The sequence below is a fragment of the Castor canadensis genome, chromosome 7, assembly GCF_047511655.1.
Source record: "Castor canadensis chromosome 7, mCasCan1.hap1v2, whole genome shotgun sequence".
NCBI classification, from domain to species: Eukaryota; Metazoa; Chordata; class Mammalia; order Rodentia; family Castoridae; genus Castor; species Castor canadensis.
This window is the reverse complement of record NC_133392.1, coordinates 147,440,765-147,466,336: the sequence shown is the minus strand read 5'-3', so window position 1 is coordinate 147,466,336 and position 25,572 is coordinate 147,440,765. Positions and strand designations below refer to the sequence as shown.

The window sequence follows — 25,572 nt, the reverse complement described above, 5'->3', positions numbered from 1 at the left end:
GTGTATGGTGTGTATGGTGTGTGTGGTGTGTGGTGTGTGTGGTGTGTGTGGTGTGGTGGGTGTGGTGTGTGTGTGTGGTGTGTATGGTGTGTATGGTGTGTGTGGTGTGTGGTGTGTGTGGTGTGTATGGTGTGTGGGGTGTGGTATGTGTGGGGGTGTGGTGGTAATTAAGGGTCTGTGTAAAGAGTCTCCCGACTGTATTAGGGAAGCATAGTAAGTTGAGGCAGGATGGCTGATGATGGAGATCCTCCCCTCCCTTTCCTACCTGCCTTCCTCAGGCTCGTAGTCACATGAGGGTCAGTGGGTAGCCATTCTTTCCAGCAACAAAGGACAGAAGCTGTGATCATGTCAACAGGTCGCATTTACTAAGGACCTGCTGTGGGTCACACCCACCCACCTTCTCCCCCTGGTTTTGTACCTTTTTTTTTTTTTCCGGTACTGGGGTTTGAACTCAGGGCCTACTGCACTTTGAGCCACTCCACCGGCTCTTTTTGCGATGGATATTTTCGAGACAGGATGTGGTGAGCTATTTGCCAGGGCTGGCTTCGAACCATGATCCTCCTGATCTCTGCCTCCTGAGTAGCTAGGATTACAGGTGTGAGCCACCAGCGCCCAGCTGGCTTTGTAACTTTATATCCATCACCAGCCCCTCTTCCCAGTAGCACTGCGAGGACAGTGCTTCTACCACGCCGCTTCCCAGAGGAAAAACACCGAGGTGCAGAGATGGCCCCTCATGGAAGGTCACCAAGCCAGGACTAAATGGCAGAGCTGGGAGCAGAAGCTATGTCTGTCTGGCTCCAGGGCCCACATCATAACCCAAGCGAGCATTAGATCAGGAGTCAGGCCAGTGGAGTGGAAGGCACATCTGACCTCTGCGGGGCCTCAGGCAGACTCCTCCCCCTGTGACTTTGGCTCCCCAAGAGGAAGCTGACCTCTGTCCCCTCCCTTTCCCTTCCCTCCCTCCCACTGCTCTCTAGAAAGCCAGCAGGATGCCCAGTGACTACTCAGGATACTCAGAGGCAAGGAAAGCTACCATGTTCTGCCAGCCCAGCGGGGGACACCCAGGAACCACAAAGCCACAGGATTTCCTGGAGGCTGTGTGGGAGCTGCAGCCCAGCGGCCTGGGGCTGGACACCCCTTGCGGACATCACATCCCGCGCCCTGGCTTCTCGGCAGGCAGGGTGTGCGGAAGTGGGGGAGGCAGGCTCAGGCCAGTGCCCTCTGGGCTCCTGGGGCCAGGCATGGGAATGCGGTCACTTTGGGAGAATCCCCACGCTGAGCGGAGTACAGGTTCAAAGGCGGTCTGCCTGGCTCCGAGGGCAACTTCCACTCACCATGCCCTGCTACCAGGAATGCCTGAAAGAATCTGAAAGGATGTCTCCCTCTCTCCTGTCCCTGAAGTAGCTAAAACCCCAGATCCTGGACACCCAGAAACCTGCTCCTCTTTGGGACAGGGGCCTATGCCGAGGCTTGCCTCTCACTGGATACGGTCTCTCTGCCTCACTCTTGCCCCCTACAGTCCATCCTCCACACAGCAGCCAGGGTCAAATAAAAGCAACCATAGTCACCCCATTTGGGGCCCTCCAGTGACTTTCCATCACCCTCAGAATGAAATGCCAACTCCCTCTCACTACCACCTGACAAGGCCCCCCATGACCTGGTCCCTCACTTCCACCTCTTGTTGCTTCTGCTTGGTCACATAGGTCTTCTTTGCATAATGTGCCAAGTTCCTCATCCCTGCCCCAGGCCATTTACACTTGCTGTTTTTCTGTTGAGAACTCTCATCTAACACATCTTTGCCAGGATGCCCCCTCCCCAACCTTCAGCTCTCAACTTAGAGGCCACCTCCTACCCTGGCCACCATGTCAAGTAACCCCTCCCCGACAGCCATTCTCCCCCTTCTTGCTCCATTTCATTTCCTTTCTCGTCTCTGCATGGCCTTTCACTTTCATGGTTTGTCTGTTTGGTCTCCAGCTTCCTCTGCTAGAATGGAGGGCCTTGAGAGCAAGCGTTCGGCTGCTCTACCTTGTGCCCTTGCAGTGAGTTGAGAGAGTTGGGACTTTATTTGGCCCTCACAATCCTGTAGATGAGGAGTCTATAGCTCAAGAGGTGACGAGAATTGCCCAAGGTCACAGAGCCAGGGGGTGGCATGACTGAGACCCAGGGTGGCCCAATGCCATCCATGGCTGTCCCTGCCAGGCCTCTGAGGGTGTGGTTCCCACCCAGCAAGGGCTGGTTCTCAGTGAGGGAGGGTACCGATGAGAACCCACCACTTCCTCAGAGTCCTTCTACACAGGGAGGAGACAGCTGGGGTTCACAGGAAGCCAGGTCCAGTCCTGGAGGCAGAGAAGCCTTGATCAATAGGAGCAAATTGGTGCCCAAATGAGGGAGACCCAGAAACCACCAGACACCAGTAAGCTGGAGACCTTCAGTCCACCCAATCTTTTGCAGAAGGGGAAACTGAGGATCAAGGAGGGGAAGGGACTAACCTGGTCACACAGTCAATCAGCCATAGACTTTGTATGGGCCCAGGACCCCTTCCTTACCCTGAGGAACATCAAGTGCAGCTGAGTTCCCAGGGCTGCCAGGCCCTAAGGGCATGGGCAGGGTTACTGAGGACCTGAGGCAGAGGCAAAGAAGACAGAGAGGGCCCTCAGATCAAGTGCCTGTTGCATGCACACTTGGTGTTGGGTGGTCTGCAGAGAGGGGACCGGTGTGCTCTGAAATGGGATGTCCACCTTGAAGGACTGTTGGCGGCTTCTACGAAGGCTAGACACACATGGACAGACATAAGAATGTCACAGCCACCTTGGATATTTACATGTTTAGCTCCCTCAATGTGACACGAGTCAGCCTGAAAAAAAGCAGATACTAGAACCAGTAACAGCTCAGACCGACCTCAGAGACAGTCAGTGTGAACCAGAGCTGAAGGGAACCATAGCCCAAAGAGCACACATCTATAGGTCAAAGTTCAAAGCCAGGCTGATGGGCAGAACAGAAAGCTGGCCAGAAGCTACCTGAGATGGGACTGATGGAAGGGCACACTGGAAATGGATCACGTTGTGGTCCAGGGGGTATGCAGGTGGGCATGCGTGCAAAACTCAAGCTGTCGAGGACGTGTGCCCCTCACTCTGGTAACTCCTACCTCCACCTGTACTGCGCACTGCCTCTGCCCCCAGGAAATGCAGACAGGCCATGTGTCATCACAGTCAGGATGATGACAGTAGCTGGCCTCCACTGAGCCCTGCACCTGCCAGCACTGAGCTGAGCTCTTCGGAAACAGAATCTGATTAAACTCTCCAACTACTGTGCAAAATCGGCCCCAGCAGCTCCATATCAGAGAGCCCAAAAAGGGAGACATCATGTCCAAAGTGACACAGCAAAAAGAGAAGGAGTCGGGCTTGAACCCGGGCCTACTGGCCTCCAGTCCCCCACCTTGCCCTACCCACACTGGCTGCCAGCCCTGTCCATTGCCCCTTTCTCTCCGGCTGGGAACAGCTCATATGAGTGCCAGAGTCCCTTGAGTTTGGATTCTCTTAAGCTTATCTGAAAGAGCTGCCTAGGAAATGAGTCGTGTCCCTCCCCCTTCCCACCCACCCCCATCCCCACCTCCGCCCTCCCTGGCCCCTGACATGGCTACACATCTCTGAGGTCATTTCACCTCGTGGTGTCAGCCCAATAATTAGGAACTCCAAAGACTGGGCAACTGGGTGGGGGCGTGGTTGACCACAAGTCCTTTTCCACCTCTGGGTTCCCCCAGCCTGGCGGGTGGCCCCAGAGTACCAGGAGGGCTTGAGGTTAGAGTCCCACCCTTGCCTTCAGCTCCAAGTGATGCAAGCCAGTGTCTGAATTCGGAGAGTCATAAAGGGTTTCTTGGAATAACAGCTACTGCTGCCACTATCGCTCTCCCATTCTCACTCTGTGCCGAGGCGCCGCTGGTCTTCACCGACCTCCTCGACAAACGAGCCTACAAAATAGGTTCCACAGGGTCCCCCTCTGCCAAGAAGAAGAAGCCAGAGCCCAGCACTGTGCTCATGCCCCATGGCGAGGAAGTGCTGGGCTGGACGCAGAGCCAGGTCTGCGTACTTAAAGGCTGCTCTGAAACCACAGCCCTGCGTGTCTTCCATGTCACTGCTGGAAACCAGCCTTGAATTGGTCTTGCAGACTGAGGCCCAAGAAGGGAGAGTGTCTTGTTCAGGGCCACGTTAAAGGTTAGTGGCAGGGCTCGGGCTAAAAGCCAGGTCTCCCCCCTTGGCCTTACTCTCAAAGAGCAGAACCAAGCCACAGCCTCAGAGTAGGTCACCACCTGGATGAGCAGCTCAGAGACAGGAGGGGATGGCTCTGGTTCCAGGCAGAGGTAAATATTGACATGACTGTGTTTACAGTGTAACCCGAGCCCTCCTGGCTGCCGCCCAAAGCCAGCCCTCCTGTTCCCTTGCCAAGAAGGCAAAGGAGTGAGGAGCAGTGAGCAAGGAGGTGGGAAGAGGCCAAGAGGTGAAGAGGAAGGTGGCTTCTGGACCAGGGGCTGCTGCTCTGCCTGTGCACAGGGACATGTGGTCAGAAAACAGGGCAGTACTCACAGTAGGCGCCCTGGGCAATGGAGGCAGGGAAGAACTGTTAATCTGAGCCAGGGAGGGGAATCTGGGCTGGAAGTCACGAGGCCTGGTTTCAAGTTCTGCCCCTGTCACTAATGGGCAATAGGATCTAACAGTCAGTGATGAAGGCAGAGGAAGAGGCTTTCCTAGCTGTCAGCCTTTCAGCCTGGCCAGCGTCCAGCACTGTACTCCCCACACCTCTGGCTGCAGCCTGTCTCTGTCCCCAGGGGGACTCCACTCCATCACAGTTCCTTGAAGCCTGGAGTCTGGCTGGTTACTTGCCTGAAAAGATGAGTAAGAAGGGCAATGCCTGCAGGGGACGGCGCTGTGGGACCTCTGGGTAGTATGGTGGGTGTGGGTTTGGGGGTGAAGGGTCAGGGAATGGTGTCCACATAACCTGAATCTCTCCCTTGGCTACTCCAGCAGCTTCCTAACAGGTTTTCCAGCCTCCAGCCTCACCCTCCTACCATCCTCTATAAAGAGCCTCAGGATATGCAGAATCTGACCATGTCACTCCCTCGCTCTAAACTCCTCCATGGCTCCCCACTGCCCTAAGGATCAAGTCCCAAGTTCCTCCCATGGCTCTCCCCTAGTTCATCAGCTCTGGCCACCTCCCAAGCACTGTTCCCAGCATGTCCACATGAGCTCATCCCAGAGGTCCATGTTTTGCCCACCTTGAACACACTGCTCCCTCTGCCGGATGCCCCCTCTGGTTCCACCCATTCATTCTTTAGGCTGCCACATGAAAAACGTCACGTCTCTGGGGAGCCTCTTCTGATCCCCAGATCAAGTTCCCTTATCTGCTCCCCAGGCACCCTGCATGTCTCCATGGCAACAGTAATTGCACTTGTCATTTCCTGCCCACATCTGCCTGCCTGTCAGACTGTGGCAGAGACCTGTTGGTCTCATCCACACTGACCCCAGCCCCAGGCATAGGGTAAATACATAGGGTAAATGAGTGACTGAAGAACTTAACAATGGCTGGGTGCTTACCTAGACCACTGAAGTTAAAAACAATGGGGCAGAAGTGCACGCATGTGTTGTCCTCAGTCCTCCCTGTAACCACTGAAGTGTGAGCTTCAGCCAACCTGGGTGTGTCTCAACTGAGGCCCCAGACCTTTTGCAGAGCCCACCTGGAGCTCCACCCTCCTCAAATCTTTGTCCTCCTGACAGGGTGGAGTTTGCAATTCTGTCTGGGAAACTATATTTATTCCTTAACAAAAGGCAACAGTATCTTTTCTTTTCAGTACTGGGGCTTGAACTCAGAGCCTACACCTTGAGCCATTCCACCAGCCCTTTGATGTTAGATATTTTCCAGATAGGGTCTCGTGGAACTATTTGCCTGGTCTGGCTTCAAAACTTGATCTCCTGATCTCTGCCTCCTGAGTAGCTAGGATTACAGGCGTGAGCCACTGGCTCCCAGATAATAACATCCTTCTTTACCTAAAACTGTAGTAATGCAAGGAAATGTGAACAACCTGGTTACAAGCACAAGCCCAGGGCAGGGAGTCTGGTTCCAAGTGGGTAAAGGCAGGAGCACTGCTGGGGCATCCCCATCTTTGAACAATAAGACTCCACCTGTGTTCTTAATTCTTTCCTCAGTGTTTCTATGTTCATTGTACATTCACAATGATATCCCAAGAAGGGGAGTAAATCTGCCAAGCTTGGTTAAAAAAAAAAGGTGGGATGGGGGGGGTACAGAGAGGGGACATGGTTGACCCACGGTCACACAATAAGTTGGTGGTACATCAGGATTCAAACTGAGGCCTAGATCCCATCCTCACCTCAACCACTATACCATCAAGATAATTCCCAACTCCCAGCTGTGGACTAAACTCAGTCCCCACCCCATCCCCCACTCGGAATGTGAAGGAACATTCTCAAGACACCACAAGGGTAGAGAGGGAAGTTGGACTGGGTCTCTTTCTCCCATCTGTCTGCCTGGTTGACTCTCCAAACATCTGGGAAGCTCCTGCCTGCTCTGTGACCCTGGGCAACCACTTTCACCTCTCTGTGCCTTCTGCCAACTGTTTGAGGATAGAAGGGGGCAGGAAATATAAAAAGCCTTCTCATCCCACAGCCAGGGATGGGGTGTCCATGGAGGCCTTTAAGAACGTGGACCAGCCGCTGGTGGCTCATGCCTGTAATCCCAGCTACTCAGGAGGCAGAGATCAGGAGGATTGAGGCTCAAAACCAGCCTGGGCAAACAGTTCACAAGACCCTATCTTGAGAAAAACCCTCACATGCACAAAAAAAAAAAAGGGCTGGTGGAGTGGCTCAAAGCGTAGGCTGAGTCCAAACCCCAGTACCACAAAACAAAAGACAGAGCTTGGACTCCCTGCCAAGGGGTTAGAGACCTGGGTGGGGACACCAGGGAGATCCAGCGAGGACAACAGGAAAGAGCCCACATGTCTGCCAAGGAGCCCCCACAGGAATCTGGGGGTCAGGGGAACTTGGCCCACTGCAGGGACAGAGGGTGCTGAGTTTGTTTAAACCCCGGCAGAGTGGGAATAAACACTTCAGCAGTCCCCAGTCGCTTCACCTCAGCTATGATGGCACAGAGACTGTGTGGAGAAACTGAAATGACAGAGGCCAAGGCAGCATATGATACCCTGCACCCTGCTCACACGTGCACCCTATGACTTCGCTCTGGGGCTCTGGCAATTTCCCGTGCCACTCTCTCTCTCCTGGCTCCCTCATACCCACATGCCAGGCCAGTCCAGGCTGGTCTCTCAAAGAGAATTCCTGCATTCTCACACCTCTGGTCCTATGTCATTCCGGTCCTCCTCCCTTGGACTTTCTTCCCAATTCAGGTGCCACCTGCTCAACAATGCCTTCTTTCATCTCTCCAGCCAGAAGGGAGCCCTCACCTGGCGTGGTATCTCCACCTCTCCTAAAGACATGCCACCAGCCAGAGGACCATGGTGGACATTTATGGTCTGACGTGAGTTCCATCGACACAGGGATTATGTCAGACTTTTCTGCCCTTGAACAGGGTTTGGCGTAGTGAGCATTCTATAATCTCTGCTGAATGATAAATGAAATATTCCCTCTGTCGCATGTTCCCCTTCTCTCCCCACAGCGCCAATATATATTAATCCTTCTTCCAGACCAGTAAATAGATAAGATGTTAGGCAGAACTTCCCAACTTGAGCTCAAGGATGTAAGAAAGAAAACTAAACAGGATTCAAGCAAAACACTCACTTGAGTTATCTCACCCAATCCCCACACTGTCCTAGGAGATAAGAACTATCATCCCAGCTCATCAATGAGGAAGGTGCCACCCAGGCATGATGGTGTAACCTGATCAAAGTCCCAGTGGGGAAGGGAGGAGCTGGGATTGGAGCTTCTGTCTGAGGTCTTCCTGGTGGACTCAGGTATAAGGCTCTATAAAGTGTCACTAAGGCAGGGTGAGACACACACACACAAACAGAGTGTTCTCTCTCTCTCTCTTTCAGATGTCTCTTACTATGTAAGCCCAAACTGGCCTCCAACTCAAAATCCTGCTTCTGCCTCTAGAGTGCTTGTATTACAGATGTGCACCATCATGCCTGGCTTTTATGATGTGTTTTGGTTTATGGTACTGAGGATTGAAGTCAGTGCTCTACCACTTGAGCCACACCCCCAGTCCTTACTGTGTGTGTGTTTTAAGTCCCCCCCTCATTGTGTTTTTAAGGAGGAAACAAAGTCCTCTTTCTGAGTAACTTAGGTCAGGGTGGGTTAGAGAAAGGATGCTCTCTCCTCAAAGTCTTTCCTTTTATTACTCAAACTAAGACTTTAAATCAAGTGTTGGTTCACAGGTACAGCTGTGAACCTGTCCAGGCAGAGCACTTGGGAGATTCTTAACTGAGGAGGTAGGTGGAGTCCAAGATGGTCTCTAGGCATCTCAGGTGTAGAATTAAGCTATGACTCTCTAGAGGAGTAAAGAGGAGACTCAGAGGGTGATGGTGAGGGTTGGAGTCCCTTGAGGCCTGGCAGCAGCATCATAAAGTGGAGGTGGCTGCATCCTTGGGAACGGCACTGCTCTCAGCAGGCCCTACGTGGTGACTTGTACCCAGTGCACTGGGCACAGACCCTGACTAGGGGGTTGAATCTTGTCTGTGGGAAAAGAAGCCAAAGAGAAGCAGGTGGCCTCTTGTCCCTGTGATGAAGAGGCAATCACCAGGTCCTGGAAAGGTGGGGTCCCAGAGACAACTCCCCATCCCACAGTGCTCAAGAAGCCCAGCCTGAGCTGGGTGTGGTGGCGCATGCCTGTAATTCCAGCACTTGGAAGGGGGAGGCAGGAAGATTGCAAGTTTGAGGCCAGCCTGGGTGGAATAGATTTTCCTCCCCGAGCTTCAGAGACCCCCATGAAATCTCCTCCCCCTTTCTGCCCATCACGTCAGCACTTGGCCGCTCCTGTGAGGACTCAGTACAGGGAGATGCAGAGAAGACCGGACCGTAGGACCCCCAAGCATCTCCTGATCACTGACAGCCGCTGACCCGGCCACAACCTCCTCAAGTCACAGCGGGATCAGCAGTCCCACAGCGTCCCAACCTAGCCCTCCGCCACCCACGATGTCCCAAATCAAACCACAGACCAACCTCAGCATTCTGGGACGCTCAGGTCCAGCTGGACCCTGATGTCTCGGAATCGCCACCACCCACGATCCAGACCCAGTCCAGCTGTGCAAGATCTCTACGCCAAGTCAGGTGCGGGGCGGGGGGTGGTTTCCCTGACACCCCAACCCGGACCGTACTAACTGTCCCTTAGACGAACCGGCCACCCCCGAGTCCTCCACGCCCAAACCAGGCCAGTAGCCCAGAATCAAGGTCTGCACGGCCGCCGCGGATGGCATCCAGCGCAGCGCCGTCCCGCCAGCCGAGCCGTGCCCAGGCGCCCCCAGAATCCACGCCTTCCGAGTGCGGAGCGCGGGCCGCCGCTGCAGCGACGCCCAGCCCCCCGCGAGCCCGGCCGGCCCCGGTGCCATCGCCGCGTCGCCGCCGGGGACCATCGAGGCTGCACCGGGACAGTCGGTGGGCTAGGGGCTGCACTCACCATTGCTCGCGTGCTCCGCTCTGCCCAGCTCGCGGCTCTAGTTCCGGGCTCCGACTCCCGGCTCTGCTCCCCTGCCCCGCCGCGCTGCGCTGCTTCTGCTCCGACAGCGCGGCTCGCTGCCCGGTGGCGCGCTCGGCTCCCCGCGGGCGAGCGCGCTGCTAAGGCGCCCAGTCCCAGGGAGGCGGGGCCCACCGCGGACCAATGGCAGAGCGCGGGGGCCAGGGCCCAGGCGGCGCAGCCAATCACGTGCGGAGGCCGGACTCCTCCCCGCCCCCGCGGGCTCCTTAACCCGTTACGCGCCGGGCGCTGGAGACGAGGGCGGCCTGGGGACCCCGGGCGGCCTGGGGACCCCAGGCGGCGGGCGAGGACTCGGGCCTCCGGCTTCCGGGTGCAGGTTGCAGACCTCGCCGACACCTGCTCCGGGGCCAGGCGGAACCGGGGAGAGGCTCAGCTGTGTCCAGTGCGGGACGCCTGGTGTCTCGGCGACCTTTGTCTCCTGCCTGGCGCCTGCACTGGAGCATGACCCAGCGCTCTGCAGCTGTGTGTGAGAGAGGGAGGAGAGCGAAGAGGAGGGGACGGAAAAGGGGGAAGGGATGGATTCCGCATGCCTGTGTGTTTAGGTGTGGAGGAAAGATGGAGACTGACTGTATCTGGGGATTGTCACTGTGTGTGTGTACACTTGAGAGAGGGACTAAGGAAGGGGTGGGAGGGGCGCAGAGAGGAGGCCAGGCATGTGCATTTGTATGTCTACCTCTCTCTGCATGCGTGTTGTGTAGGTGCAGTTTTGTAGGAGGAAAGAACAGAAAACGTGTGTCTCTTTGTGTGAGGTGTGCATTTGTGTCGTGTTGTGCATGTGTGTGTATGTGATGGAGAGACTGTAGCTAGGGGCAGTGGCTCATGCCTGTAATCCCAGCACTCTGGAGGCAGAGGCCAGCCTGGGCCACATAGCAAGACCCTGTCTCAAAAAAAGAAAAGAAAAGAAAAAACAAAGAAAGGAGACTTTGTGTCTTTGTTGTAAACAAGTAGAGAGCAAATCCCTGTGTTTTTTGTGGTTCTATTTGTGTGTATGCGTGTGTGTGTGTGTGTGTGTGCATGCATACAGACACACACGAGAGGAATATGGCTATGATTTGGTACCACTTTGTTTGTGGCCCAGTTTGTGACATAGATGACAACATTGTGTGTGTAGTGAGAGCGTGTGTGTTTTGTTTGTGTGACTTTGTGGTGTGGCACTTGTGATCATCCATATTTATGTTGTGCTGAGAAAAACTAATATGTAGGTGTGTGATGTCCACATTCAACAGAGACAAAGACGCCCTAGAGGAATTGGGATCTGGGTTTTGAAGGATGTCTAAGAGTTGGTGAGTCCAGAAGGGAAACCTTGCCTTAGTACCACAGGGAGCGAGGTTGGGTCAGCTGTAGAGGCAGTGGGTTCTTACTACTGGGAGGAAAGAGGAGAAAGGTGGCTGCAGCCCCTGTCCAGGAGCTGGCCCTGAGCGCCCCCAGGCATGTGGGGAGAGAAGGTCCTAGCAGAGTCAGGATGCAAAGAGGGCCACCTGTGTGGAGGAGCCTGGGTGCAGGGGGGCGGGGGGACGACTCCGTGTAGATAACTCAGCCGTGTACACATGGAACACTCTTAGTTCTTTACTGTGGAGGGAAGGATGCAGGGGAGGGTCACAAAGCATGCTGAAGACAGCAGGTGGGCACATGGGGGGCCTCTCTCCTTCCTGCAGGATGCAGAACTTATACCCATCAGCTGGCCTGGCCTGGTTTCACATTTCTGACTGCTCAAGACACTTAATGGACAATCTGAGATCCATCCAGGGAGACGTGAAAACAGAACCCAGTTGTCCTGGCTCTCTGCTTGCCAGCTATGTGGTTGTGAGATTCTCTTCTGTTCTCTGAGCCTTATTGTTCTCCTCTGCAAAACAGAGTTCGTAATTCTTGTCCACCTGACTCTGCTGATGTGAAGATTTGAGCAGTTAATAACATTCATAGTGTGTACTTTGTAACCCACAGACCACTGACTCTATTTATCAAAGTTCAAAATGAAGTAAAACGAATCTGTCCTGTCAGAAGTCAGGCTCATGTCCCTTGAGAGGGAATGGCTCAAAAGGGGACCAGGGAAGCTTCTGGTGTTAGGCTATTTCATGATGTCAGGGCTGGGAACACAAGATGGGTGTGTTTAGTTTGTGAAAAATTGTCAAGATGTCTCTTGTGTGCCTTTTTTTCTGTTACATTCTAACACTATGTTCCAAAAAGAAAAAGAAAGATCAGGTATCATGACTATGTTTTATTTACATGTACCATGAGCAATCTGGAGTGCTCTATCATGGGGGCAGGAGGTGGGCTGAGTCTTGGGGACAGAGCAATGGCAAGATGTGGCCCTAGGTGTGGTCCGTGAAGAAAGCAGAGGAGAAAAGCTGTGCCTTTCTTGATTCTGAAAGGGGCACATTGGTGGATGGCGGGGGGGGGGGGGGAAGCTGCCCCAAACCACTCACTAGGCTGGCAGCAGGATCAGAACTAGAGCCAAGGGTTCCCAATGTAATGGCCGAGGCTGCTCTGGGAGAGGTGATCCTGGGTCTTTTGCCACTCAAGGGAAGGCACACAAGGTATCCTGCCATCTGTGACCCTTACCAAGTCCTTGGGGAGCCTCAGCAATCACCTCCTCCAAAGTTTTTCTGAAACCCAGATGAGCTGAGCAGTTGTTATGTCCAGACCATTATTACATGGTAGGTGCTTCACTTATTATCTTCACCATTATCTTGGTGACTGACAATTCTATACCCACTCCACTTCTATACTGCAGGTGAGAAAATCACTATTCAGAGAGGGAAAGTGATTTGCCCAAGGAGACACAGCACTCTGTGGGCATTCCCTCTTCACTGGCATCCTGATGCTTCTTGTTGGCATTTGCAGACTCACTGCACTGTCTGTGAGAGGCCCTGAGAGGACCGATTTGACCCCTAGCACCAACACAACAAAGCAAAAAAAAGCCTTTTTTTTTTTTATTTCAGGTGTAATACATAAATAACCAGTGGTCAAATAACCAGTGCAGAAATGAATGCCACTGCAAAGAAGTGGCCACGGTCCCAGTCCTTAGCCGCTGCCCTCTGCAAACTTCCCTGTGCCTCTATTTGCTCTGTCAACAGAGAGACCACCATTGACCTGCACCCCTTCCTTTGACCCTGAGGGCCACCAACTTTGTGGAGGGTAGAGAGAAAGATGCTAGAAAAGAGCAGAGGCCACAGGGGGAGGGGGCAGAGGAAGAGCGCCTGGGAGGGATCCGGATGCAGAATTGGGGGCCCCCTCCCGGGCTGTGTGAGATGGTGAGCAGGAGAGTGAGGGGCAGTAGGGAAGGAAGGAGACAGAAAGCAGAGGGGAGGGAATTTGGGGAACTTTTATGCGATGATGGATGAAATTCCCTCCAACTCTTACGAAAGAATTGAATAAATATTTTAAATTGTTTTTCAATATTTTTCGGAAGGAGGAACTGGTGTTTCTCATATGGGGCAAGGGGTGGGGGACGAGACTGGCCTGAAGGTGAGTCAGTTTTATCCAGATGACTTTCTTATAAACAAGAGAGACAGAGAGAGAGAGAGGCAGAGAGAGAGAGAGAGAAATTATCCTAATAACTTTTTTTTTTCAGTACTGGGATTTGAATTTAGGGCCTCATGTATGCTAAGCAAGCTCTGTACTTCTTGAGCCACACCCCCAGCCCTGACTGAGATGTATTAGTTACCTACTGTATACCAGGCAATGTGCTAAGCACTCTTCTGTATTATTTTAGTTACAAATGGGTACCATTATCATTCTACTTCACAGATAAGGAAACTGAGGCTCAGAGAGACAAAACAACTTATCCAAGGTCACACAGCCACCAAGTGGGCCAACTGAGATGAGACAACTTGTCTATTATTTTAATCTTTTGATAAATGTAGGGATTTAAACAATTATTTGTTTCTTACAAGCTGCTTCAAATCCTGTCCTGTTTGTGGATATATTCAGAAGAAAAGGTGAAGATCATGAGGGTCAGAGGGGTGAAGCAACTGTCCCCAGGTCACACAGCATGTAAGTGACAAGGCAAGCTAGTTTTAAAGCTCCTGTCCTTCGCTGTGGCCTTGGGCTTCGCCCCGCCATCCTTTCATGTGGAGGGGAGAATGGAGACTCCTGCTGCAGCCACCTGTGACTGGGTCACACAGACTCTCTGGGCCTCAGTCTCATTTGTAAAACGATGTGGTCATATCAGAAATTTACAACCCTGCTGGGCTATTCATGCCATTGGAGGACTGCCAAGAGGTGCTGATGAGCCCTGGCAGGCGTGGTGGCTCATGCCTATAATCCCAGCATGGATCAGGAGGATCGAGGTTCCAGGCCAGCCTGGAGGGAAAAGTTCAAGAGACACAATCTCAAGCAATGTTTGGGCTTGCTGTCACTCCCTGTCATCCCAGTCCTGCGGAAACCATAAATAGAATTGTGGTCCAGGCCAGCCTGGGCAAAAATGTGAGACCCTATTTAAAAAATAACTAATGTAAAAAGGGTTGGGGGTGTGGCTCAAGTGGTAGAGCACCTGCCTGGCAAGCACAAGGCCCTGAGCTCAAATCCCAGTACCACAAAATAAAGTGCTGATAGTTGAACCCACCTCAAGTCAATTGACCCCAAATTTCTGAGTGAGGGGAGAGCCCCCTAAGTTTATAAAATCTCCACAAGACACCAGTCAACCTAGCAAGATGGAGCTGAGCAGGCTGTGGAGCTGAGCAGACAAAGGTTCTAATCCCAGATCTGTTTTTCCTACCGGTGGTGTCCACACTCTCGTTCCGGAGGCAGGAGAGCCAGGCTCAGAGTTTGGAGTTCGTGCTGCAAGGAGGTGACAGTGTGGGGTTTTCAATCCAGATCAGTCCCCAGGAACCTGCGAGGCCCGTAGGAGCCTTAGGGAACTGGACAGGAGAAACGGTGAGGGTGGGCAGGTGCCCTTCGAACCTGTGGCTCTCCTGGTGGTCTCTGCCCATGCCTCTGGACTAGGCAGAGCATCCTGGGATCCCAAGTCCATCCTGCCTGGTGACTCACACTGTTTTGGTCCCAGCTGTTGGGGCAGCATGACATCACCTACGTCTCCTCTCCCAGCATGTGCCCGGGCAACTCCACGACCTTCCGCAGCCCCAGTCCTGGGCAGCAGCAGGCTGGACAGGACACGCTGGCCAGTGAGTGTGCGATCTGGTGCTGGCGTTGGTGGCAGGAGCACACCACAGCGGAGCTCACGGCAAACACCTGCCGTCTCTCTCACACACCATGTGGTCTTGGGCCCCACCCCTTTGTGAACCCCACAAATGTACAAGTAGGGCTCACCCTCTTCAAAGCAGGATCAGAACGCTGGGCTCGCTCCCCACCGGCCTGTCTCCCTGTTGTCCTGTTCTGTTAGGTCCTCTCCTTGGCCCCCCTCTAGGGATGTCCCCTTTTCTTCCCAACCCTGCGTCACCCCAAGTCCTTAACTGAACGTGTCAGAGTTCATAATTTTACACTCAGCTGCCGGTTACTTACCAGTTGCCTTCTTTCCCAGTTAGATTCTAACTATCTTTTTTCTTTTTCTTTTGTGGTGCTGGAGATCAAACCCAGGATTTTGTGCACACTAAGCTGCACTTGCAGCTCCCAATTAAATTATAAAGCCCACAAATAGAAGCACCATGTCATTTTGCTTTGTGTCCTGTCTCTTCATTGAGATGTAACTTACACAGCACAACATTCACAACCACCCCCCTTTTTTTTTTGAGACAGGGTCTCACTATGTAGCCTAACTTGGCCTTGAACTTGTGATCCTCCTGCCTAAGTCTTCCAAGTACTTCAATTGCAGGCATGCACCACCAGCCAGCTCATTCACTCCTTTTAAGTGTGTATTCACTGAGTTCTTGGTGGTGTGCAAGTGTCTTAAAGCACAGTCAGCTTTAAGACACCTGCACACCACCAAGAAGACCATTTCTGTTTTTCTGCACCCCCAGGCACTCACAGATCTGCTTCCTGCCTCTACTTTTGCCTTTTCTAGAAATTTCACAGAAATGGATCCCTGCAGTGCGTGGTCTTCTGTGTCTGATTTCCTTGGCCTGGCATAGAGCTCTCGTGCTCCACCCATGCTGTGTGGGCATTGGTGGTGTCTTTGCACAACTGAAGCAAATTCCATTGTATGGATGGACCCCGTTTCATTCCTTGACTTACCTCATGGATTGTTGGATTGCTTCCAGGTTTTGTTTTGAAGAACGCTGTCCATCCGTGCACAGGAGTCTTCGTGTGGGCATGCATCGCCATTCACCAGACACCTAGAACTGTGGGTTTGCATGGGAAGTGTGTGTTTAACTTCTCAGCAAACTCCAAACTGTTTTCCAAGGTAGTCTTGTCATTCTACATTCACACCAGTGGCGAATGAGGTGGCATCATGCCTTTTACTTACCAAAATAAAAGAGATTTAAGCCGACCACCTCAACATAGTAAGTGTTCAGTAAAGTGTTTTGAGTCCATCACAAGAAGTGACAGCCCCACTGTGAGCCTGCCACTGTGCTAATCACAGGGTTCGGGAGGCTCCATGTGAGATGACAAATGACACCCAACAGCTGTCCTCTGGGGTTGGCATTCAGTCAGCAGAACACTTCATACCAAGGCTGCATCGTGGGACCTCCCATCGTCACGTTGTTACTATGACAAAATACCTGAGTTAAACAACTTTCTTTCCACTCAAGTTTTGGGAGATTTGGTCACGGTCAGCTGGTTCCGTGGCTTTGGGGCCTGTGGTGAGGCAGTGACATTGTAACAGAAGAGCTTGTGAGGAAACCTGCTCACCTCCTGGCAGCCAGGAAGCAAAAAGAGAGAAAGGGCCAGGGACAAGATGTGCCCTTCAAGGGCACCAAGGGCACACCCCAGTGACCTACTTCCTCCATCCAGCCCCCACCTCTTAGCTTCTTCCATCTCCTAATGCCATCAAATTATGAACCCATCAATGGATTAGTCCACTGATTAGGTGAGAGCCCCCAGGAGCCAATCACTTCCCGAAAGCCCCACCTCTGAGCACTGCATTTGAGGACCAAGCCTCTTAGGGGACCATTTCGTATTGATATCCTAACAGATTCTAACGGAGTGAAGCTTAATGTATGCCCTGGAAGCTCCTGGAAGGTGATGGAGCAGTCAACCCCGAGAGGGTTGGAGCATGTGCGCCTTGCACGAAAAAGGCTGCTGGAGAGCTGTGGAGCAGCACAAGCATAAGGGGTGTTTCCCCTTCAACCATGAGTTCAGAGACGGTCCGACATGTTTCTCTTTTTGCCTTGGCTGAACAGATGCTCAGAGCAGCACTGAGTTGACTGTAAAGCACTGGATGACAGGGAAGGGGCCTACCTGCCTCTGTCCCAGGTGGTTTTCTCAACAAATATTGGCTGGGTAGAATGAGATGGGAGTTCAGTAACTTCGTTGTCTTAGAATATCTTACAAAATGTTTTCCAGGGCTTTCTATGCTTCTTAACAGAATTCATGTGTAGGTTAGTGTGACATGTAAAGGTTACATGGTGGGGTATAAATTATGAAGAAAATAGATATCAACGCATTCATTTCTGGAGGGAAAGGTAAGCTACCTGGTGAGAAAGGAAAGGAGAAAACGACAAATACCTTGAAAGAGTCAGTAAGGGCCAGAGCAGTCCATAAGCCAGAGTTTGGCTGAGGTAAGTGTGAAAGGACAGGTAAGATTCCCAAGACAAATGCTGTTAAGAGGGGAGTGGACCAGTTTGGGGAAGCCAGGCGCTCCTCCCCTGCAGGTGGCAGCTGGTCTCAAAACACGTCCCTTTCAACAGGAAGCTCTACCTCAGGATTCCTCCTTTGGAAGTAATGAAAGTCACGCATAAAGATAGGGCTGCAAAGGTATTCCTTCACAGTGCACAGAAAACCAGAAACGGGTTAGGCCTATCACACTTACGTTGAGAACATTTCAGCACACTGTCTGTGGAAAATGAAAAATATATTGGTGTAGTATATTTCTTAAAATGAGAAAAATGCTCACGAGCCCTATTACTCAGCAATTCTAACCTGGGTATTTATCGCAGAGAAATCCGTTCTTCATGGATACACAAACACTTGTTCTGTAGCATAATTTGCAAAGGTGAAATAGTGGAAACTATTTAAATGCCCATCATTAGTGGAATAAGTTCCACAAAATGGTTCATTCATCCTCCAGAATTGTGAATGACGAAATAAATGAACAAACTGAGATGACAGGGATCAACAGGAACCCTAGTCAACCCCGAAAGAAGAATGCGTGCAGAGCCGTGCCAGCCTTGAAATTTAGCAATACTCTGTGTCAGTGGGAAAGACAGACCTCAAATAGTGAGAGAGACTGATTGACTGGGGGCAGGACAGGGGGAGAATTGCAGAAGGCCACCAGGGGCCTCAAGCCAATACATCACAATATCAGTTGTGAGTTTGACTGTATCTTTTATCATTCTCTATAATTCTGCTTTATAATGCTTCATTTGAACAATAGCACTTATGACATGTTGCTAATGTAAATAAATGGATACACGGAGGAAATTATACAGAAATGAATCAGTTAATCATGACTATTTCTGAGAGGTGACGTTCCTGATTTTTTTTTATTTTTAAATTTTTATTTTGGCAGTACTTGGGTTTGAACTCAGGGCCTGCTTGCTGGACAGGTGCTCTACCACTGAGTCACACCCTGAATCCTTTTTTGCTTTAGTTTATTTTTCAGATAGGGTCTTGAGCTTTTGCCCAGGGATGGCCTTGGATCTCTAGCCTCCCACCTCTGCCTCCCAAGGAACTGGGATTACAGGACTGTACTACCACACCAGGTCCAAGATTACTTATTATTTTTATTTTCCTATACCTGCATTTTCTGATTTTCCTATAGTGAACATGTATAACCTGTGCAGTCTTTTAAGACTTAAAAACATCTAAAAAAGGAAAAAAAAAAAAAAAGCATAGAGAGAGCGCTCTGGGCACAGACACTAACGGGGCAAAGGCCTGGGTGGGGACCCTGCTGGCCTGATGCATACCAGACAGGAGAGAAGGGAAGAAAAGCCACTGAAAGGGGAGCCAGTGATGTCATTTGCAGAGCCTGAGTACAGCCCAAGGAGCTGTGACTTGAGCTTGAAAGCTGCAAGGAAGCAAACTGGGGTCCCTGGCCTCTGGGGAACCCCCTGTGTGTTCCATTAGGAATCTGGGTCTATTAGGATTGTCATAATTTGGGGCCTTTATTTTAGTGATATCTAAAAACAACAAGTACAAACATATCCTGCCTCCTCCAAATGGCCTAGCCTCATAAGCCAGAGCTGCCCATCCAATGCAATGCCTGGGCTGGTCTGCGCCTGGGGTCACGTTGGTGCCAGCTTCTCTACTTTAATTATCTGGGGCGGACGAGGAAGGAAAGAAGCAGGTCTCAGCTTGGCTGGTTTATTTTCCAGTGCTATGAGCTCACCCCTTGGGCCTGGAAGAATTCCAAGGACCTGGAAGATGTTTCAGACTTGAACAAAGAATTTTAATGACTCTAAAGTAACCACAGCCACCTCCAAAACAACAGGGACGGACACACCCTGTTGGTTGAGATAATTCAATGCAAACTTTAAAGAGCAAACTCCTTTTATAGCAAGAATTTATATTTGATATGACGTGTGGGTGTTAACATGCTTTTAGAAGTGAAGTCTCTAAAGATAAGAACATCGAGGATCTGTGCTGGTCCATGAAACATGGGCTGAAAACTAAGCTCAGGGCTGGAGTGTAGCTCAGTGGTCGAGGTTCCATCCTCGCCACGAGGGACAAAGCAAAGCAAAGCAAACAAACAAAAGAAGAGGAACGGCCATACACAAGGGAAGCCAGATGACAAGACCCCATGCTGTGCGTACTCTAAGACAGGTTTCCCCTCACCCAAATGGAGAAAGCAGTGGTGAACTGAGTCAGCCCCAAAGTCAAAGCCAACAGAAGACATCGCTGGGGCACGGGCAGTAAAGGACTCACCAAAGGGGTGACCTTGACCCTGGAACTCCATATCGCCCATGAACTCCATGTCATTCATCTAATGGTGTTTAATCTGGGTTTGTGCATGTGTGGAGCGTTCCCCTGGTTTACACGTCAAGGAATTCTGTCATGAAGATCATTTGACATCTGTCTGGCAGGGAGCATTGTCCTCATTTGGGAGCCTGTTTGTACATCACTTGAGTTTGTGAAACACTGCTAAGGTCCTCTGCACAGGGGGCTTCTGGGAAGGAATTGGGCAGTGTATTCTGGAGACTGGAGGTACTAGGGCAGGGCTGGCGCGAGGCTTAAACTCCTGAGGGCAGGGAGGGGATCTTTTTTTATTCCCATAATGCCAAGAACCTAGGATGCTGTGGAGATTGACGGGCTGGCCCCGGGATTCCCTGTGTGGGGAGAGTCCTGGGTCTCCAGGCTGATGGCAGAGATGTGTGTCCCCCTCCTGGTACCAGTGAGAGCTGTGGGCCTCAATACGCATTTGCAAATAATAGGGGCCAGAGGAGAAGGCCCCTCTCTTCCCTCCATCACTCACTGGGTACTAGCTTTTGAACTTCGGTTTTTTGGTACTGGCATCTTCTGCTTGCTAGGCAAGTGCTCTACCACTTGAGCTAATTTCTCCATGGCAGCCTCCAAAGGCCTGTGAGATCTGCTCTGCACGCCTCCCCCACCTCCTCTTCTCCCCGTTTACCTTGCTCCCTGAACTCCAGCTCCTAGGAAACACCAAACTCATGGGACCTCGAGGACTTTGCCACTGCTACTCCTGTGTCTGGGTTGTCTCCCTTCACAGTGAGTGAGTTGGCTTGCCTTACCTGCTAAGTCTTATCACATATGTCAGCTTCCCAGGGGGTCCCTTTCCTCTGATCCCTGGGAGCTGCAGCACCACCCATTGTTTACAGTGTCTCGAGCCTTCATAGCACTCACAGCTTCCTGGACTCACCTTGTGAATGCATCCAGGACTCCTTTAGCGTCTAAATCTGGATAGAACTTGAGTCTCCATGAAGGTAGGGACCAAGTCTGTCCTGTTCACCGCTAGATCTCCAGCACTTTGAATAGAGCCTGGCACATACTAGGTGCTCAGCAAAAGTTTATTGAGTGAACCTTGAAATTCCACTTGACACCCATGGGAAGTATAGAACCCAACAGGTAAGGATGTGGAGAAATTAGAACTTTTACATATTGCTGCTAAAATGGCGCAGACACCTGGTGCTTTCAGTTCCTGAAAAGGTTAAAGAGTTACCATGTGGCCCAGCAATTTCACTCCTAGGTGCACACCCAAGAAATACAAAAAGCTATGTCCACACATATGACTGTTTATAATAGCCAAAAAGTGGAAATGACTCAAATGTCAGTCAGCTGACAAATACATACACATAAAATGTGCTATGCCATTACAGGGTGACATTGTTCAGCAACGAAGAGCACTGAAGTCCTGAGATACGCTATGACCTGAGAGAATCTCAGAAACATTGTACTAAGTAAGTAAAAGATGTTACACACACAAGGCCACTTGTTGTATGGCCTCGTTTAAATAAAATGTCCAGAGTAGGACAATCCACAGAGGCAGGAAGTAGATTAGTGGGTGTCCACACCAGAAGGAGGGAGGGCAGGTAGTGACTGGTACAGAGTATTGCCTAGGCTTGGGGATGACAGAATGTTCTGGAACCAGACAGTGGGGCTGGCTGCACCACTGGATTGGGTCACTGAGTGCAAAAGTATATTTGTTCTTTCATTTGAAGGGTGAACTTTATGGTATATGAATTTTATCTGTAGTTTTTAAAAACACAGGACGGGAGTCATAGCTCAAGTGGTAGAGCACCAGCCTGGCAAGCATGAGGCCCTGAGTTCAAACCCCAGTACCTCAAAAAAAAAAAAAAAAATTCAGTACACAAATGTTCTTAACAGCCTTATTCACAGTAGCCAAAAAATGGAAACAATTCAAAAGCCAATCAACTGATGAATGGATGGATGGACAAAAGGCGGTCTGTCCACACAATGAAATATTCTTTAGCAATAAAAAGAAATGAAACCAGGAGTGGGGTGCACACCTGTAACCCCAGTACTTGGGATGCTGAGGCAGGAGGATCGGAAGTTTAGTGAGACCCTCTGCAGTGTTGAGCCACGCTACGATGCGGACGAACCTTGAAAACATTAGACTAAGTGAAAGAAGCCAGTCACAAAAGACTGCCTCCTCTTTGATTGCATTTATATGAAATGCCAAGAGTAGGCTAATCTATAGAGCCAGGAAGTAGACTAGGGGTTGCCTAGGCTGGAGAGGGAGGAGGAGTGGGGGTGGGGAGCTGGAGGCCTGGGGAGTGTCTGTGGATGGGTACAAGGTTTCTTTTTTCTTTTTTCTTCCTGCAGCACTGGGGTTTGAACTTAGGGCTTTGCACTTGCTAGGTGGGTGCTCTTCCACTTGAGCCACTCTACCAGCCTTTTTTTGTATTGGGTATTTTCAAGACAGGATCTCTTGAACTATTTGCCCGGGGTGTCCTCCAATCTCGATCCTCCTGATCTCTGTCTCCTGAGTAGCTAAGATTACAGGCGTGAGCCACCGGCGCCCTGAGATACATGGTTTCTCTTGGGGATGAGAATCTTTTGAAGTTGGATTCTGGTAATACTTTCACAGCTCTAAATATATGGATTTCATTGCATTTTATATTGTAAATGATGAACTTTTATGGTATATAAATTATAGATGAATTGTTTTAAAACTTTCTTGAATGAGTGAATGAGACGATAAAGTGGGAGCAAAACTAATCATGAAACTCTTCCCTAGGTGTGGACAGAGTTGATTCCCTAAGACTCCACCCCTGTCTGGGGAGCCAGGCTCACCTTTTGGTTTCATTCCCTCCCCAGTTTTTGTTTCTCTCTTCTCCTTGCCCCTCTTCTCCCCAGCTCTGAGACTCTTCCAGAAACTCCCACTGAAGCTGGGCAAGATGGAGGAGCCCCTGATGCAGAGCACAGCTGCCCCCTGGTGGCCATCTGAAGTGAGCACCTGGGAATGTGGTGGTGGGCAGCCCTGAGAACAGGGCAGGCAATAGAGAGCTGGGGAGATCCTGGTGAAGGGCAGGGAGTGGAAGAAGCTTCCAGATGCCTGGAGACAAGGGAATGGCAAGGATGGAGCTCTGGGGTCTCTGCATTGTTTCTGAGGCTGATACCTGGTTGTAATTCTTAGAATCAGAATTGATGCCTGCATTTGCTTCCTTCCCCCTCCTGCAGTGGCCTGGGAGCCAGGAGGGCAGGTTGTGTCTGCTGTGCACTTCACCTGCCCAGCCCCCAGCACAGTGCATGCCTGGTGTTTAGTTGGTGCTCACCAAAACTGTGTGGGCTGTAGCTGTAGGAAGGTCAGAGAGAGAGGCCTGGGCTGGAATCCAGCATCCACGCTGTTCACTCAGTGACTTTGGGTAGGCCACAAGCAGGTGAGTTGCACACTGATCAGTGACAAGGTGAGAGCATCTCTTTCCCCTGGATCTGTGATGGGTTTAAATGATCATGGATGGGCAAGAGCCGGCCAATTCCTGGTGGCTCCTGGCATCAGGAATGGGGAGGAGCATTATATGCCAAGGTTAGCACCCAGGTAGGGTCCAGTGGCTCCACCAGCCTGCTGAGTGATGGCAGGCAAGTTTTTTTATTTTCTTATTCCTCTTCCTCCTCCTCCTCCTTTCTCTTCTTCCTCCTCCTCTTTTCCTCCCCCTTCCCTCCTCCCCTCCTCCTCCTCTTCCTCCCCTCCTCCTCCCCTCCTCCTCCCCTCCTCCTCCTTCTCCCCCTCTTCCTTCTTCAATGGGGAAAAGAACACACAAAAATTATAGCATGCCTAAGGTGAGGGTGTATTAGACTTTTTCCCTCTGTTGTCTTCCTTTAAAATAGAACACGCCCCTGGCCTCTGCTTCTTCCATCCCCTGATGGTTCTGTACCAGAACCTGGCATGAACCCGCACTGGATCATGCTGGTTCTCAGAAGCAAACCAGCTGTGTTCTCACTCCCAGGGGGCTGACATTCCAGACAGGGAGGCTGGTGCAGCAAAGTGTCCCACACCTGACCCTGTCAGTGCAAATTGAGGCTGAGGGTTCTGAGGATGCACCAGCTGTGTGTGTTGTAAAGAAGACACCAGATTAGGTCACAGAAGGCCCTCTGCACAACAGCATTCAGCTTGTGAGTAAGGAGTGAGGCGCACCAGGAAGAATGTTTTAGAGAGGTGTAAAGGCACCGTTCAGGCTGGAAGGAGCTCTGTCCATGGGGAGTCCATGGAGGCCCAGGCTGCCAGTCCAGAGGTCATTTGGCAGGGCCAGATCACATGGGGCTTTCAGGGGTCACCTAAAAGTGGGTTGGTGGAGTGGCTCAAGAGGTAGAGCACTTGCCTAGCAAGAACAGGGTTCTGTGTTCACCATCTAGTACCACCAAAGAAAAACATCTGGGCTTCATCCTAACAACAGGAAGTTATCAGAATATGCTGAATCAGCTAAAACTTGCTCTAACTTAGATTTAAAAAGTGCTAAAGCATGTGTGAAGACTTTGGTTCAATCCCCAGTGCACAGTGCACTGCCACACACACATACAACCATTCTGTCTGGGACAGGAAGCAGATGTCCAGGTGAGTCATGAAGGGTTGGGGAGGAGACCAACCTGAGATGGAGTCTGCAGACAGAATCCAGAGGACTTGGATGTAGGGGAGAAGGAAGGTCACTGAGAGCCTGTACCCCCCCACCCCTGCAGTGGTAAGGAGAGGTGAGTGGGGAGGGGGAAGCCAGTGGAGATGGGAGACTGCCACTGAGGATGTAGCTCAGTGGTTGAGTGTTTGCCTAGTGTGCATTTAACAACCAAGGGCAGCTAGAGAGCCAGGCACAGAAACAGAACCAGATGGAAGCGCACTTGTCATTTCAAACCATCCTGTTAGCTTTTTTTTTTTTTTTTAACAGTACTGGGGTTTAATTCAGGTCCTCCACTTGGTAAGGAGATGCTATACCACTTGAGTCACTCCAAGTCCCTCTTGAGAAAAGCCCTAGCTTTTCTTTTTAAATTGTGAAAGTCATGCATGCAGGTCATCACAAAACCCAAACAATTCGAAAGGGTATAAAGTAAAAAAGTAAAAACAAAAACCAAATGAAAAGCACATTCCTTCCACCCCACCTTACTGCTCCCAGACAAGTCCTTAATGACTACGCAGAAGAGTGATAAATTGAGGGAGGGAAGGGGATTGGTCTGGGAGGTGGGGCAGGCTAGCCCACCCTGAGAGCTCATTTTTTCAAAATAATTGAGAACATTTGCAAAGGCAGATGGAAGGATTATCAGTGCAGCACAATTTGAAACAATAAAATGTTGGGTGCCACCTTTGTGACCAAAAAGAAAGGACTGGTTCAGTGGCGAGCATATTATAGCCCTGGCACGCCTGTCAGAAGCTCTAGGGAAGTTAAAGAAGTAGCAATAACTGGGACTCATCCAAGTCTTCCCAATTCAGAATTTCCTGCTTTTAAAAAGCTCACCATGGGAGGCACCTATAATCCTAGCTACTTGGGGAGGATTGGAGTTCGAGACCAGCCCAGGCAAAAAGTTAGAGTGACCCCATTTCAATCAATGGCCACTGTGCCCAACCACCCCCAGCTATGTGAAGAAGCATAAAATAGGAGAGTCAGGGTCCAGGCTGACCTGGGGCATATAAATTGAAACCTTATCTAAAAGCTAAGGCTACCGGCTGCAAGTGAGGCCTTGAGTTCAATCCCCCCGCAAAAAACCAAGCTCCCAGCTATTTGAACGCAGCAAACCCAATGAGAATCCCTGGGTGCAAGAAAAACAAACCATTGCTCTTTACATTTAGGGTTATCATGCATGAGCAACAATGCTACAAAACTGTAGTTACTGACAGGCCTCTAGACTGTACCTACTATTCATGTTTTATCATTCCTTCTTTGGCTTGTGTTCTGATTTTTC

The 25,572-nt window shown here is 51.0% G+C and overlaps 1 protein-coding gene and 1 long non-coding RNA gene across 2 annotated transcripts in view; one reads left to right on the top strand and one right to left on the bottom strand.

Annotated features, from left to right (window-relative positions):
• The window catches only part of Ece1 (endothelin converting enzyme 1), a 97,655-nt gene extending 87,861 nt beyond the window's left edge, over nt 1–9,794 (bottom strand). The window contains exon 1 of the mRNA XM_020177126.2: nt 9,634–9,794. Coding sequence (XP_020032715.1) covers nt 9,634–9,636 — 3 coding nt within the window. The 5' untranslated portion in view covers nt 9,637–9,794. The remainder of the gene's footprint in view (nt 1–9,633) is intronic.
• A 179-nt stretch (nt 9,795–9,973) lies between these two features.
• LOC109694911 (uncharacterized) lies at nt 9,974–11,711 on the top strand. The gene is made up of 3 exons (XR_002213159.2): nt 9,974–10,177; nt 10,938–10,994; nt 11,367–11,711. It is a non-coding gene; the product is annotated as an uncharacterized lncRNA (long non-coding RNA).
• Nucleotides 11,712–25,572: the final 13,861 nt, after the last annotated feature.